This window comes from Chelonia mydas, chromosome 4 (genome assembly GCF_015237465.2).
Source record: "Chelonia mydas isolate rCheMyd1 chromosome 4, rCheMyd1.pri.v2, whole genome shotgun sequence".
Lineage (NCBI taxonomy): Eukaryota > Metazoa > Chordata > Testudines > Cheloniidae > Chelonia > Chelonia mydas.
The window spans coordinates 131,960,058-131,974,256 of NC_057852.1; the positions used below are offsets into that span (position 1 = coordinate 131,960,058).

General features: G+C 39.9%; 1 protein-coding gene across 5 annotated transcripts in view; it reads right to left on the reverse strand.

Moving 5' to 3' along the window:
- The window catches only part of CTNNA2 (catenin alpha 2), a 775,924-nt gene that overhangs the window by 472,912 nt on the left and 288,813 nt on the right, over positions 1 to 14,199 (reverse strand). The window contains exon 8 of one of the 5 annotated variants that reach the window (XM_043544891.1): positions 11,356 to 11,497. The exons of the other annotated variants lie outside the window; for them this stretch is intronic. Coding sequence (XP_043400826.1) covers positions 11,489 to 11,497 — 9 coding nt within the window. The 3' untranslated portion in view covers positions 11,356 to 11,488. Of the gene's footprint in view, positions 1 to 11,355; positions 11,498 to 14,199 lie in introns of those variants that run through there. 5 annotated transcript variants of the gene reach the window in all.

The window sequence follows — 14,199 nt, forward strand, 5'->3', positions numbered from 1 at the left end:
GATCATCTAGTCCAACCTCCTGCTCAAAGCAGGACCAATCCCCAATTTTTGCCCCAGATCCCAAATAGCCCCGGCAAGGATTGAACTCACAACCCTGGGTTTAGCAGGCCAATGCTCAAACCACTGAGAAGAACATGAGCGCATATGCAATCATTCCCACCTGGATCTTTCAGCAAAGAGATGTGTCTCCAATCCTGTGTCTACATAAGAACATAAGACAGGTTTCCGAGCAGCAACCCTGTTAGTCTGTATTCACAAAAAGAAAAGGAGTACTTGTGGCACCTTAAAGACTAACCAATGCTCAAATAAATTTGTTAGTCTCTAAGGTGCCACAAGACCTCCTTTTCTTTTTAAGAACATAAGAATGGCCCTAGTGGGTCAGACCAAAGGTCCATCAAGCCCAGTATCCTGTCTTCCAACAGTGGTTAGTGCCAGGTGCCCCAGAGGGAATGAACAGAACAGGTAATCATCAAGTGATCCATCCCAGGTCACTCATTCCCAGCTTCTGGCAAACAGATGCTAGGGACACCAGTCCTGCCCATCCTGGCTAATAGCCATTGATGGACCTATCCTCCATGAATGCATCTAGGTTTTTTTTGAACCCTGTTATGGTCTTGGCCTTCACAACATCCTCTGGCAAGGAGTTCCACAGATTGACTGCGTTGTGGGAAGAAATACTTCCTTTTATTTGTTTTAAATGTACTGCCTATTACTTTCATTTGGTGACCCAGAGTTCTTGTGTTATGAGTAGTAGTAAACGACACTTCCTTATCTACTTTCTCTACACCAGCCATGATTGTATAGACCTCAATCATATCTCCCCTTAGCCATCTCTTTTCCAATCTGAAAAGTCCCAGTCTTTTTAATCTCTCCTCATGCGGAAGCCATTTCATACCCCTAATCATCATCAAGTATTCCCCTACACCATCAATTATTTGACCATTGCCATTGCATACAACGAGTACACTGAGAGAAAGACACACTTGCCATTCACAAAGAAGCATTTTATCATTAGGTCATATCTGAATGGCATTGGGTATTCAATATCTCACATGAGCAATGATAAATTTACTAAGCTATAAGATTAATGCAAGCACTGCTTGCTGCTAGTACTTCATATCATTATAAAAATTAATATGTACATTAGTTCTCAAAAATGCCTCCCTCTATTGATAACTGCAGTGACTAGCTACATATTGGTTTATTTATGTGGCATCTTTCAATAATTTTTGAAGACTGAATTAGGAAGCCAAGTACTGAGGTGATCTCAGGTAGTTCACGAGTCATTTGTGTTGACCGCTCTATTTTCCTCATGGACAAATCTCAACAGATGTAAAATGTTTGGTTCAATTCAGATAAGAATTCAAAACTCTGGTGGCTTATCTAAACTTCCACATCTACAGAAGTCCCCTCCCTCCTGAGTGGAAACCTTACCCCCTATTTTTATCTATCATACATGACCTCTTCCGTTCAGAGCTATGGTGAACCATCACAACCACCCCCCTCATCTGATCCCTTCCAGTTCTGTTTGTGACATTGCCTTGAGTATGGAATTGAAGATCTTGACCACACTTCACTTTCTTTGCTGGACCTGAAAGTTAGATTTTCTTTTCACAATCTTGCATTCCAGAACAGCACTAGATTTAACAGGAAGTCATTCTGTGTGTCTTTTTCATTAATGCAAATGACAAACACCACAAAACATATTGATGACTAGGGTCATAAAATTAAATCAGATCAATGCTTTTCATGAGAAATGTTTTATTACAGTCCTGTCATAAAAAATAACAAACAAGATTTGCAGATAAATGCTAATCTATGGCTTTTACTGAATGATAATAAAATAGAAAGTAACTTTTTCCATTCGTTGCTTCATGCTTTCTTTCATATTGTTCCAGAAAGCTTTGAATTCCCACTCCTTTTCCTTGTGTACCAAGAGATCTCCCTTCGCTGCATTCACATTACTCCCAAATCTCAACTCTTCTGTGAAGCCTTTCAAATAGTAATTTACTAATAATTATTTTTTTAATTAAGTTTTTGAATTACTGAGAGATTGGATCATTAACCAGTTTATCATTCATGGTTAAATTGTACTCTGATTTAGACTGATAGCTTCTTGGAGCAGGAGCAGTATCATCAGAGTTTATAAGGCACTAGGCATAGTTACAATACTCAGTAAACAGTGCTAATAAATGAAGATATTCTATGTGAATTATTAATCCAAAAAAATTAAAGAAAATCTTCCTACTTTATGTTCTAAAACGTGCTTTGTTCTGCTTCCATGTTTACTTGGTCTTATATCATTTATTGCTACATGTTCACCCTGCAAACTATGTGCAAATAAAGCATTTATGTCACCCAGGATATAAGAAAATATATCATTTTGACAGTTGTAAATGACAAAAATATCTCTCAGAATCCTTCCGTACTTGGCTGATAAATGAGGCATATCAGCCATGGATTCTACTAACAAGTAAAGCCCGGTGTAAACAAGCTAAGCATTCAAAAGATGGCTTGGAAATTGCGTGCACTCTGTTTTGGAGAAGGAATAAGATTAATCCAGCAATGAATTGTACGCAACAAGCAAAATGCCTATTGAGTTATCTTACAACTTAATACTTAGCGTTAATGGGCCTAATTCTGCACTTTGTTATACCAATTTTATGCCGATGTAACTACTTTTGAAAGGAATGGAATACAGGGGTATAAAACTAGTGTAAAGGATGAGGGATCCTCCCTAATATCTTATTTGCAAGGGCATTCCAATATCTGACTATTATTTATTTCATTTACCTATGAATAATTGTGAAACTTATTTATCATTATTATTTTGTAGTATCCAAACTGTGCTAGGTGTTGTACACTCACAAATGAAGACAGCACAAAATTCTGACCCCACTGCAGTCAACGGGAGTTTTGCCACTGACTTCAATGGGGGCAGGATTTCACTCACAGCTCCTAAAACAAAGCTTACAATTCAAGGAGTCAAACAACATATGAAGTGTGTGGGAGAGGACTAAATTAAAATATTTACCATCTTATCACAGAATATCAGGGTTAGAAGGGACCTCAGGAGATCATCTAGTCCAACTCCCTGCTCAAAGCAGGACCAATCCCCAATTTTTGCCCCAGATCCCAAATGGCCCCCTCAAGGATCAAACTCACAACCCTGGGTTTAGCAGGCCAATGCTCAAACCACTGAGCTATCCCTCCCCCCCTTATATACATTTCAAAAATAAATATCAGTTATACTCAGCTGCTCCTAAACCTATCCATTGTTAGTTGGGTAATTTATTGCAAGAAGCACAGATCCTACTAGAGGCACTGTCCACTAGGGCCACAGTCAAACATGCTCCTCTTTGTCTCATCTCATGAAGTGCCATGAGTGGCAGAAGCTCTGTCGGTGGGAGAAGCTCTCTCGCTTACACAGCACTGGGCACACAAATGCTTATGTCAGCATAACTTATGTTGCTCAGTGGGGTGGTTTATTCATACCCCTGAGTGTCACAGATTACGCCAATATAGACATAGCCTTAACCCAAGTAAGCTTCCACAATTAAATCAATTCATGGGACTGTGTAACTATATCAGAATTAATTAACGCACTATCACGGTTACCCATAGTTCTCAGCAGCAATATAACTACCACAGAACATGTTTGAATTTTCACATATACTTTTAGGTCCAAGATGGAGAAAATTAAATTATATGATAGTTGGAAAAAAATGTTGATTTTCTTGCAAAAATGTGGAGGCCAAGAATAACAAAAATGAAAGACACAGCTGTCTAACTAATATACCATCTAGAGTAGTATAGGTAAGAATCAGGAGATTTATGCTTATGCTCATTCTGTATTTCAGATTCACATACTTTTGTTTATTTGTGTATTAGGATATTTTCTGGAAAGTTTTGTTTAATAACACAAGAATAATAATAATTAATATTAAGCTTACTCATCCAGAAAGGTTTAGAAAATAAAGGGAGCTATAAATTAAGCCAAATAAAGTAGCTATTTTAAATTGTGGATAGTTTCATTCACAGGCATTTGAACACACTTTTATGTGGCTAACTGAAAATTCAACTTACATAATATCTCCAAACACTATGAATATCTCCAGTGCAAAAGCATCAAACCAACAACAGAAATTTACTTTGTGAGAGTTCTATTCTCAGAAGATATGTTAATATGAAATTGCAATATTTTTGCCATATTAAAACACTATTTTAGATTATTTATTATAAAAATAAACAGATATGGTCAGGCTGAGATACATCGCAAAATGTTCATAGGTAATGTCTTTTTTTTCCCAGTAACGATGATCCCTTTTAGCCTCTCTTTTATGTACTCAGTGTTACTCCTCAGAAAGTCATACTAACCCATAGTAATGGGACTCAGGAGACCTGAGTCTATTCCTGGCTATCCCAAGAACCCACCCAAACACACCAAGAAATCTGTTACCTACAACCAGGTACTCAGATGCCACAGAAAATTCTCTGTGGAGAAAGTCCAGCATATACACCTTACACACTTAAACTGCCTTCACCAAACAAGCACACTCTAACAGAGAAATAGATTGCATCATGCAACAGGCCATCAAATACCCTGAGAGAACTTACTTTCATACAGAAATGAAATCCCCTCTGACCACACACCCTTAGTTGTCACCAGCCAGTGGAATCCTTATGGGGTATCAAACAATCACAAGTCATATTCGATAGGGACCCCGCTCTAAAAGAAATCTTTCATGAACCCCCCTTTTCTGGCCTTCAGGCCTCTACCCAACCTCTCCAGGCTTATCTTCAGAAGCAAGATCCCCATAAACCAGGACACACCAATACAAAGTGGCCCGAGATACTGCCAGAACAACAAATCTTCTCTGCTGCAATGATCAATACACCCCACAACACACCTTTCAAGATTTATCATAGAATCATAGAAGATTAGGGTTGGAAGAGACCTCAGGAGGTCATCTAGTCCAACCCCCTGTTCAAAGCTCAGGGATAGCTCAGTGGTTTGAGCACTGGCCTGCTAAACCCAGGGTTGTGAGTTCAATCCTTGAGGGGGCAATTTAGGGATCTGGGGCAAAAATTGGGGATTGGTCCTGCTTTGAGCAGGGGGTTGGACTAGATGACCTCCTGAGGTCCCTTCCAACCCTGATATTCTATGAAAGCAGGACCAACCCCAACTTAATCATCCCAGCCAGGGCTTTGTCAAGCTGGGCCTTAAAAACCTTTAAGGATGGAGATTCCACCACCTTCCTAGGTAATACATTTCAGTACTTCACCCTCCTAGTGAAATAGTTTTTCCTCATGTCCAACCTAGACCTCCCCGACTGCAACTTCAGACCACTGCTCCTTGTTCTGTCATCTGCCACCAGCCTAGCTCCATGCTCTTTGGAATCCCCCTTCAGGTAGTTGAAAGCTGTTATCAAATTCCCCCTCTGCTGGCAATGTGCCTACTAATGCAGCCCAATGTGCTGTTAGCCTTCTTGGCAACAAGTGTGCACTGTTGACTCATATCCAGCTTTTCGTCCACTGTAATCCCCAGGTCCTTTTCTGCAGAACTGCCGCTTAGCCAGTCGGTCCCCAGCCTGTAGCAGTACATGGGATTCTTCCATCCTAAGTGCAGGACTCTGCACTTGTCCTTGTTGAACCTCATCAGATTTCTTTTGGCCCAATCCTCCAATTTGTCTAAGTCACTCTGGACCCTATCCTACCCTCCAGCATATCTACCTCTCCCCCCAGCTTAGTGTCATCCGCGAACTTGCTGAGGGTGCAATCCGTCCCATCATCGAGATCATTAATGAAGATGTTGAACAAAACCTACCACAAGACTGACCCCTGGAGCACTATGCTTGATCCTGGCTGCCAACTAGACATCGAACCATTGTTCACTACCCATTGAGCCCAACGATCTAGCCAGCCTTCTATCCACCTTATAGTCCATTCATCCAATCCACACTTTTTTAACTTGCTGACAAGATACATCACATCCACCGAGCCAGTTATCTCATCATAGAAGGCAATCAGGTTGGTCAGGCATGACTTGCCCTTGGTGAATCCATGTTAACTGTTCCTGATCACCTTCCTCTCTTCTAATTGCTTCAAAATGGATTCCTTGAGGACCTGCTCCATGATTTTTTCTAGGGACTGAGCTGAGGCTGAACGGTCTGCAGTTCACTGGATTCTCCTTATTCCCTTTTTTAAAGATGGGCACTACATATGCCTTTTTTCAATTGTCCAGGACCTCCCCCGATCACCATGGGTTTTCAAAAATAATGGCCAACGGCTCTGCAATCACAGCAGCCTCAGCACCCGTGGATACATTAGGTCCGGTCCCATGAACTTGTACCTATTGTAATATTCTGTTTCTCTTCAACTTCCAGCCATCTGTTAAAGTCTCCTTCTAAAATCTACCTGTGGGCTTTTGTCACCTGTCCCCTTTGAACCTAGTTTAAAGCCTTCTTCACTAAGTTGGTGAGTTGGTGTCCAAAGGTGCTTCTTGATCAAGGAGTCCCTATCACTTCCCAGAAATCCTCCCTCCTGGAACAGCACCCCACGGTCAAGGAAGCCAAAGCCCTCCCATCGATACTATCCAGCCACGCATTAATCTCCAAGATATGCTTGTCCCTGCCTGGACCACCAATCTCAGCCAGAAGCATGAACAAGACCACCACCTGTTACCTTGTCTCCTTCATCCCCTCTTCCAGAGCCACTATTGGTCCATTCAGGATCATACGTGGCATTATCATTAGTGCTCACATAGATGTACAGCATAGGGTCAGATGAGCTTCAACAACCTTTCTGTGACATCTCAGAGGAGGCCTCCAGGCAGGCAGCACAACTCCCAGGATGTCAGGTCAGGTCAGCAGATGGATACGTCTATCTCCTCTAGAAGGATGTTACTGACCACCCCCTCCTTATGTCGTTTCCTCTTGCGTGCGGTGACTGTGAGCCTCCCAGTGCTGGGTGCAGATGGCTTCTGTTCCTCAACCAGTCAGGTCTACACATCTCCTGTTGCCAGTACAGTACAGTACAGTTCTTGACCACAATGGATGGGCAATTTGGGAGCAGAGTGGAGCACTGTCTGCTGCACGAGGTGGCCAACAGCCAGTCTCCTCCCTGCAGAGCAGCTGGCTCTCTTTCCTCCTCTGGTGCAGCTGTAGTTTTCTCTAGTTGGCTAGTATCCTCCATCCCAGACATGTCCATGTGCATCCTGTCAATGAAATCCTTATGCTTCCAGATGCTATGCACATGAGTCCATTTCCTCCTGCAGATCACTTACCTTTTTCCTGAGGGACTCCACCAACAGATGCCTCTCACACCGGGTGGTTTCCCCCAGCTTTGTTTGGCAGGTACATGAAGGTTGCATTCCCAGCAAGTTAAAACCAGGACCTGGGTAGAGGCCTCCAGGGTCAGGATGTTTATTTGACCAAGGTCCCCACAGGTATAGGCAGAGGAAGAGCTAGCAGTCGTAGTGGTAGTCTGCCATTTTTCTCCCCACTGCAGGTTCTTCCTTTCAGATTACCTGCAAACTTAAAAAAAGACACCTCTCTACATTCCTCTGCTGGTGAACTCCACTGGTTAACTCCCATAGTCTCCCAGCTTCCTTCATCTCACCAGCTCCTGGGAACCTGCATTGCTTCTTTAAAATCTGTCCCTCCCCTCAACTTTAGAGGTCACAGCTGGAACAAGTGACTCACTCCCTTGACCCTCTATTGCAACAAATGCAAGGAAAATAATATTAAAAAGCAATGCCAGAATAAATGTAAATATGAGTCAATTCCATATAAACCCAGAACATTTCTGGTAAGACATATTTTTAATTTACCCATTTTACCTTTTTCCACTTCCAGAACTGTTAGGAGCTTGTTAATATTAGTTGCTAAATGGGGTGCAGTAGATTATAATAATGTCACAAATCATCAATTGTTTTGGCATACATGGAAAGTGTTCTAACATACTCAGTGGTTCATGTGATTATGAAGCCATCAATGTAAATTATATTCACATTCAATGTAACTAATCTATGTAGTTAGATTTGTAAAGCTGTTGATATGAAACTTTGAATAGGGTTTCAGAGACTTGGCATCCGTTAGTAAATTCTGACCTCTATTTCATTATAATGCCCATAACATATTCAAGAAAAGTTTCTAAGGAGTAGCTCTAGCAATTAGAATAGGGGACAGACAGTGAAGAGATTTTGGTTCTACTTCCAGCTCTGCTAGTAATTTGCTACTTGACCTTGGACATATCATAACCTCTCTATGCTGCCGTTTACATGTGTAAAATGAGGAAATAATACATATTCACCTTTGTAAAGCAATTTGAGATTCTCAGGTGAAAGGCACCCTATAAATGTAAAGTATAATTACTATTATCAAATGCTATTTTGAAATACAGTACTTTTGGTGCATAACATACAACTGGATGTTTTCCCTAGTGAAATTTATGTCACAAAAAATTTAAGGTCCAGATTAAGTGTTAGATCAGTCTAGGTCTATTAAAGACTAGGGCTGTCAAGCGAGAAAAAAATAATCATGATTAATCGCATGATTAAAAAAAGTAATTGTGATTAACCATGCGATTAATCACACTGTTAAACAATAACAGAATACCATTTATTTAAATATTTTGGATGTTTTCAAATATATTTATTTCAATTACAACAAAGAATACAAAAATGTAGTGTGTTCACTTTATATTTATTTTTCATTACAAGTATTTGCACTGTAAAAAAACAAAATAAATAGTATTTTTCAATTCACCTAGTACAACTACTGTAGTGCAATCTCTTTATCATGAAAGTTGAACTTACAAATATAGATTTATGTAAAAAAAATCTATATTAAAAATAAACCAATGTAAAATTTTAGAGCCTGCAAATCCAATCAGTTCTACTTCTTGTTAAGCCAATTGCTCAGACAAACAAGTTTGTTTACATTTGCAGGACATAATGCTGCCCACTTCTTGCTTACAATGGCATCTGAAAGTGAGAATACATGTTCTCATGGCACTGTTGTAGCCGGCGTCACAAGATATTTACATGCTAGATGTCCCTTCATGCTTCAACCACCATTCCAGGGGACATTGTCCATGCCAATGACGGTTCTGCTCAATAACAATCCAAAGCAATGTGGACGGATGCATGTTCATTTTCATTATCTGAGTCAGATGCCACCAGCAGAAGGTTGATTTTCTTTTTTGGTGGTTTGGGTTCTGTAGTTTCCGCATCAGAGTGTTGCTCTTTTAAGACTTCTGAAAGCTTGTTCCACACTTCACCCCTCTCAAATTTTGGAAGGCACTTCAGATTCTAAAACCTTGGGTCGAGTGCCGTAGCTATCTTTAGAAATCTCACATTGGTACCTTCTTTGCATTTTGTCAAATCTGCAGTGAAAGTGTTCTTAAAACGAACATGTGCTAGGTCATCATCCAAGCCTGCTATAACATGAAATATATGGCAGAATGTGGGTAAAACAGAGCAGGGGACATACAATTCTCCCCCTAGGAGTTCAGTCACAAATTTAATTAATGTATTCTTTTTTTAAGAAGCATCATCAGCATGGAAGCATGTCCTCTGGAACGGTGGCTGAAGCATGAAGGGGCATATGAATGTTTAGCATATTTGGCACGTAAATACCTTGCAATGCTTGCTACAAAAGTGTCATGCAAATGCCTGTTCTCATTTTCTGGTGACATTGTAAATAAGAAGTAGGCAGTATTATCTCCTGTAAATGTAAACAAACTTGTTTGTCTTAGCGATTGTCTGAACAAGAAATAGGACAGAGTGGACTTATAGGCTCTGAAGTTTTACTGTTTTGTTTTTGAGTGCAGTTATGTAACCAAAAAAACCCCTACATTTGTAAGTTGCACTTTCACAACAAAGAGATTGAACTACAGTATTTGTATGAGGTGAATTGAAAAATATTGTTTCTTTTATCATTTTTTACAGTGCAAATATTTTTAATAAAAATATACACTTTGATTTCAATTACACCACAATACAATATATATTAAAAAGTAGAAAAACATTCAAAATATTTAATATATTTCAATTGGTATTCTATTATTTAACAGTGTGATTAAAACTGCAATTAATCACAATTAATTTTTAAAACTGTGATTATTATTATTTTTACTTAATCGCATGAGTTAACTATGATTAATCTCTTGCTATCATTCCTCTTTGTGATCTATTCAGCAGAGGAAGGGGAAGCAGAATGCAGATTCTGTCGGGCCAAGGAGACAGGTATCCACAACCTGCAGCTAGCCTACATGGAGGAAGGGAGATGTGGAAAACCACATCTAGCATCGAAAAGAACAGAGAGAAGGAACAATCTACTACAGTTCCCTAAAAAACCACTATCAAGCCTCTAGTCGCACCAGACCCAAAGGGACTCACATTTAGCCATAGGAGAAACAGCAGCAAGAGCAATCCTGGAATTATCCATGGGACATTTTCAGTACTACCCTGTCTATGTGTTGAACTTCCAGCTGAGCAGAACACTAGCTCCCCGTGACCCTTCTGAGAGGCAGAGATATGATCTGCTGTCAAGAGGGAGGGGAGAAAGAATAAGTAAGAGTTTCATCTACTTCCTTTCCACCACAAGGCCCTTCTGAAAACATTAATCCCCCTGGCCTGATAGCCACTGAGAAAGTGAGGTGCTGAAAAGAGTTACCATATTTCCTCTTCCTTCTTTCTGGAGAGCAGATTAACAGGTCAGCTGCCAAGGGGGAAAGGTATGCTTGGGTTGGGGGTCTGTAGAAGAAAGCAGGAGTGGAAAGATTAGTCCATGTCATAGACATAGACTTCCCAATGGACCATTTCCGTTCATGTGGCTGGATGTTTTAGGCCAAACAGCTGCTTTTCCCAGACACACCAGGTAGTCAACGTATGTAAGGTAGTAGGAATGTACACTTGTCCTCCAGGCACACACATAGTATAAATATGATTATTTCCTTTCTTCAGCAACAAGTGCTGCCCTCCTCCTGCACACAGATTACTTTAAAAAAAACAAAAATAAGATATACATTTTCAAAATAAAGAAATAATAAAAATAATAATAGCATTAACCAGTTTCAACTATTGAGAACCCATGGGCTGATTCTGCTCCTACATGATTATTTAACTAGAGAAGCAGAAATGGCAGGCTGGGGAGAAATCTCCTTCCGGGAAGGAGGAAGAACAAAAGAAAAAGAAATCAGTGGGTCCCCCAAAATAAGTTGTTGGTTTGTTTGTTTGTTTGGTTGGTTTTTTGGGGGGGGAGGGTTGCTTTTAAAGGAAAACAAGATTGATTTATAAGTTGATCTGACCCTCACTTATTTTTTCCTCACATAGACAAGTCTGGTCACTGATGCCAGCCACACTTTAATATCATAGTGTGACAGGAAATGGTTGCATTTCATATCCCAGTGTCATCCTACTTCTGTTTCCTTTCAGCTGAGGCCTTCATGCATTATGTTCCAGGTACAGCTTGTCAGTTACATGTCATGCAATCTGGAAAGGAGTCAGAGAAATGAAAATGACTCTACAAAGAGTAATACAAACATCGAGCTCAAGATGAGAACAGCAAGAATTGCTCTGAATTCTTAATAATGCTTTCAAAGGTCATTTAGCAACCCTAAATATAGTTTCTTCTATGTAAAAGTAATTTTAATGAAGTGAAAACAAACCTCAGCACTCCATCTACAACTTTTAGCTGAAGTAATAAAATGTATCATGTTATATAAATATGTTCTATACAATATGCATATCACATGTAATCATTATAACATTCAATGATATAATTCTTTTAATCATGAAAGATCATGAAGTGCTTTGTACACCTACCATTCACCTACCCTCCTGAATGCAATCTTATCAGCTCATAGCAATACTATGCAAGTGTTCAGAACAGGAATTGAAGAAAGCTCTACCCAAGGGCACATTGACAGACTGAATATATGAACCGTAGCTGCACTTTAGCCAGGACATCAATGTTAACACTAAGGATGCGAGAACGTCCAACGATGCAGTTTGTAATAGCCATCCAACAGTCTGGACTCAGGCAAAATCATCAAATGTTTTTAACGCACGCTGTCACAGGTGGGGATGGCTCCTTCAGGGAGGTGGGTTTAGCCTCATCTGTGAGTAACTAGCTACCTCCCAAGAGATGATTTTGAGGCCAGGAATCAGATGGTACACTGCAGGTCACCTGGCCCTCAGCTAAAAGGCCAACAAGCTCAGTTTAGTGGAAGAGAACTTACCAGAGCTGGAAAGCTCCTGCAGGAGGCCAAGAAAAAAAAAACCCAGACGGGTTCTCTCCACAACAGCTAGGTGGAAGGTCTGGCTAGTTACCTGCACTGTTGGCAGAAGCAGGAACCTTATGAAGAAGAGACTTGTGGTGGGGCCAGGCAGCAGGGCGTGTTGTGTCTCATTTTATTTGCTTTGAGCTGCTTTGGTACTGAAAAATAAATATATCCCTGGAGAAGGGGACTAAAATCCTGCCACTATTGGGAGCTTTCTCTGATACCCTGGCTGGTGAATTAACCCACTAATTGGCTCATGCACCCCAATTACTTTTCTTCATCATGATCAACAGCCTCATAATAAGTCTCTCTTCACTCCTTCACCCAGAGACCCAGTCTCTCAGCAATTACCTAGAAATAAGCGAATGGAATATATGTACCCATATATACTTAGTGTGTGTTCACATCTCCTTCATCTCTCTTTGTACAGATGTAACTCACTCATATCACCTGATCTCCTCCAGATGCTTCTACTAACAGCTACCCCTCTGACCACTCCTGCTTGTCCAGGGTCCCATATCATATTTTTAATTTGACATCTCTTCTTAAATGCCCAGCTCCTAACAAAGATTAATTCTCGACGAAACTGAAGACACCACCTGCCCATTTGATTTCTTACCCTTTTGTATTGTCTTTTCTATCCTTTAGGGCTGTAACTTCAGCACAGTCTGAGTATTCATTATTTTTCTCCCTCCATAGCCAGGATCTCATTACATCTTTTGTGCTTCTTCTTCCTTAAGATAATCAAAACTCCCCCTTTCCTTACTTTCGTCACCATTAAACCCTGTACAACAGCTGGTCATCTCTAATCTTGATTGCAATAATTTTCTTGTGTCCAGCCTCTGACTCTCACCTGCACCCAGTTCCCTTTCCAGCACATCCAAAATGCATCTGTTAGTCTTCTCTCTCTCTTCACTGGGATAACAGCACCAACCTACCAACTCTCTCTCTTTGTCAAGTGCCATTTCCCATCACCAGTTCAAATCCCTCTTTAAAACCAACCTCTTCAAGCAATTACTCCTTTCTCTTTATTATTACTCCTCTCCAGCAAGACAGGATGACTGTGCAGGTTTGAAAATCTGAGTTTAGTATTTTTCACATTCAAAACACAGGACATTCTACATTATGGTTCCCATAGTGACAATATATTGAGGTATAAAAGCCATCCCGAAATACAGAGGACAACAATGGACTTGTGGCTGTTTTAAGAGCCATGTCATTCTTACTATCCTGGTCTTTGCGTGTACTCTAACATTTCCAACACATAGTGCATAAATATTGGAGTTTTTGCACATAATTTTTATATAGTGTTTTTGATAAATAAATATACTTTTCTTCTAAATAAATATAACTTTCATTCTCTTAAGTATTAACTAACCACCAAAAGTAAGTATCAAAGTTGGTCTAATGTATAATACTTCATGGTTTTAAACAGAGCTGGGTGAACATTGCAAACAATTTCCTCTAATAGAACAAGTGTTTAGATAGATTTATCATCTATGCTAATGTCCCTTTTTCGCCTGCTTTCCATGAATACAAAGGCAATTAAGTGACTTGGCCAAATATTTTGTGGAAAGCAAAGTTTGAAGTCATGTGAATAAAGATTTCCAGAGACTGAATTTTAACTTCACACGTGTATCTGTGCCAAAAGTGTTTGTGACCCCATACAGCCATGGACCAGAAACAACATTACAGAACCTATCTGACTGATCTCAAACTAAACAACTCAACTCAAAACTTGGAAAACTGAAAATCAAATGCTGTAAACAAACTAGTTGTGATTAACCCATCATTGTTGTTGAAAAGTTCAATAAATACATTTGATCAAATACATTGAAGGCACTGTCTGCTTATATAATGTACCCTAACAGAGAGGCTAAATTAACCAATTCATCGTTCATTAAGAATTAT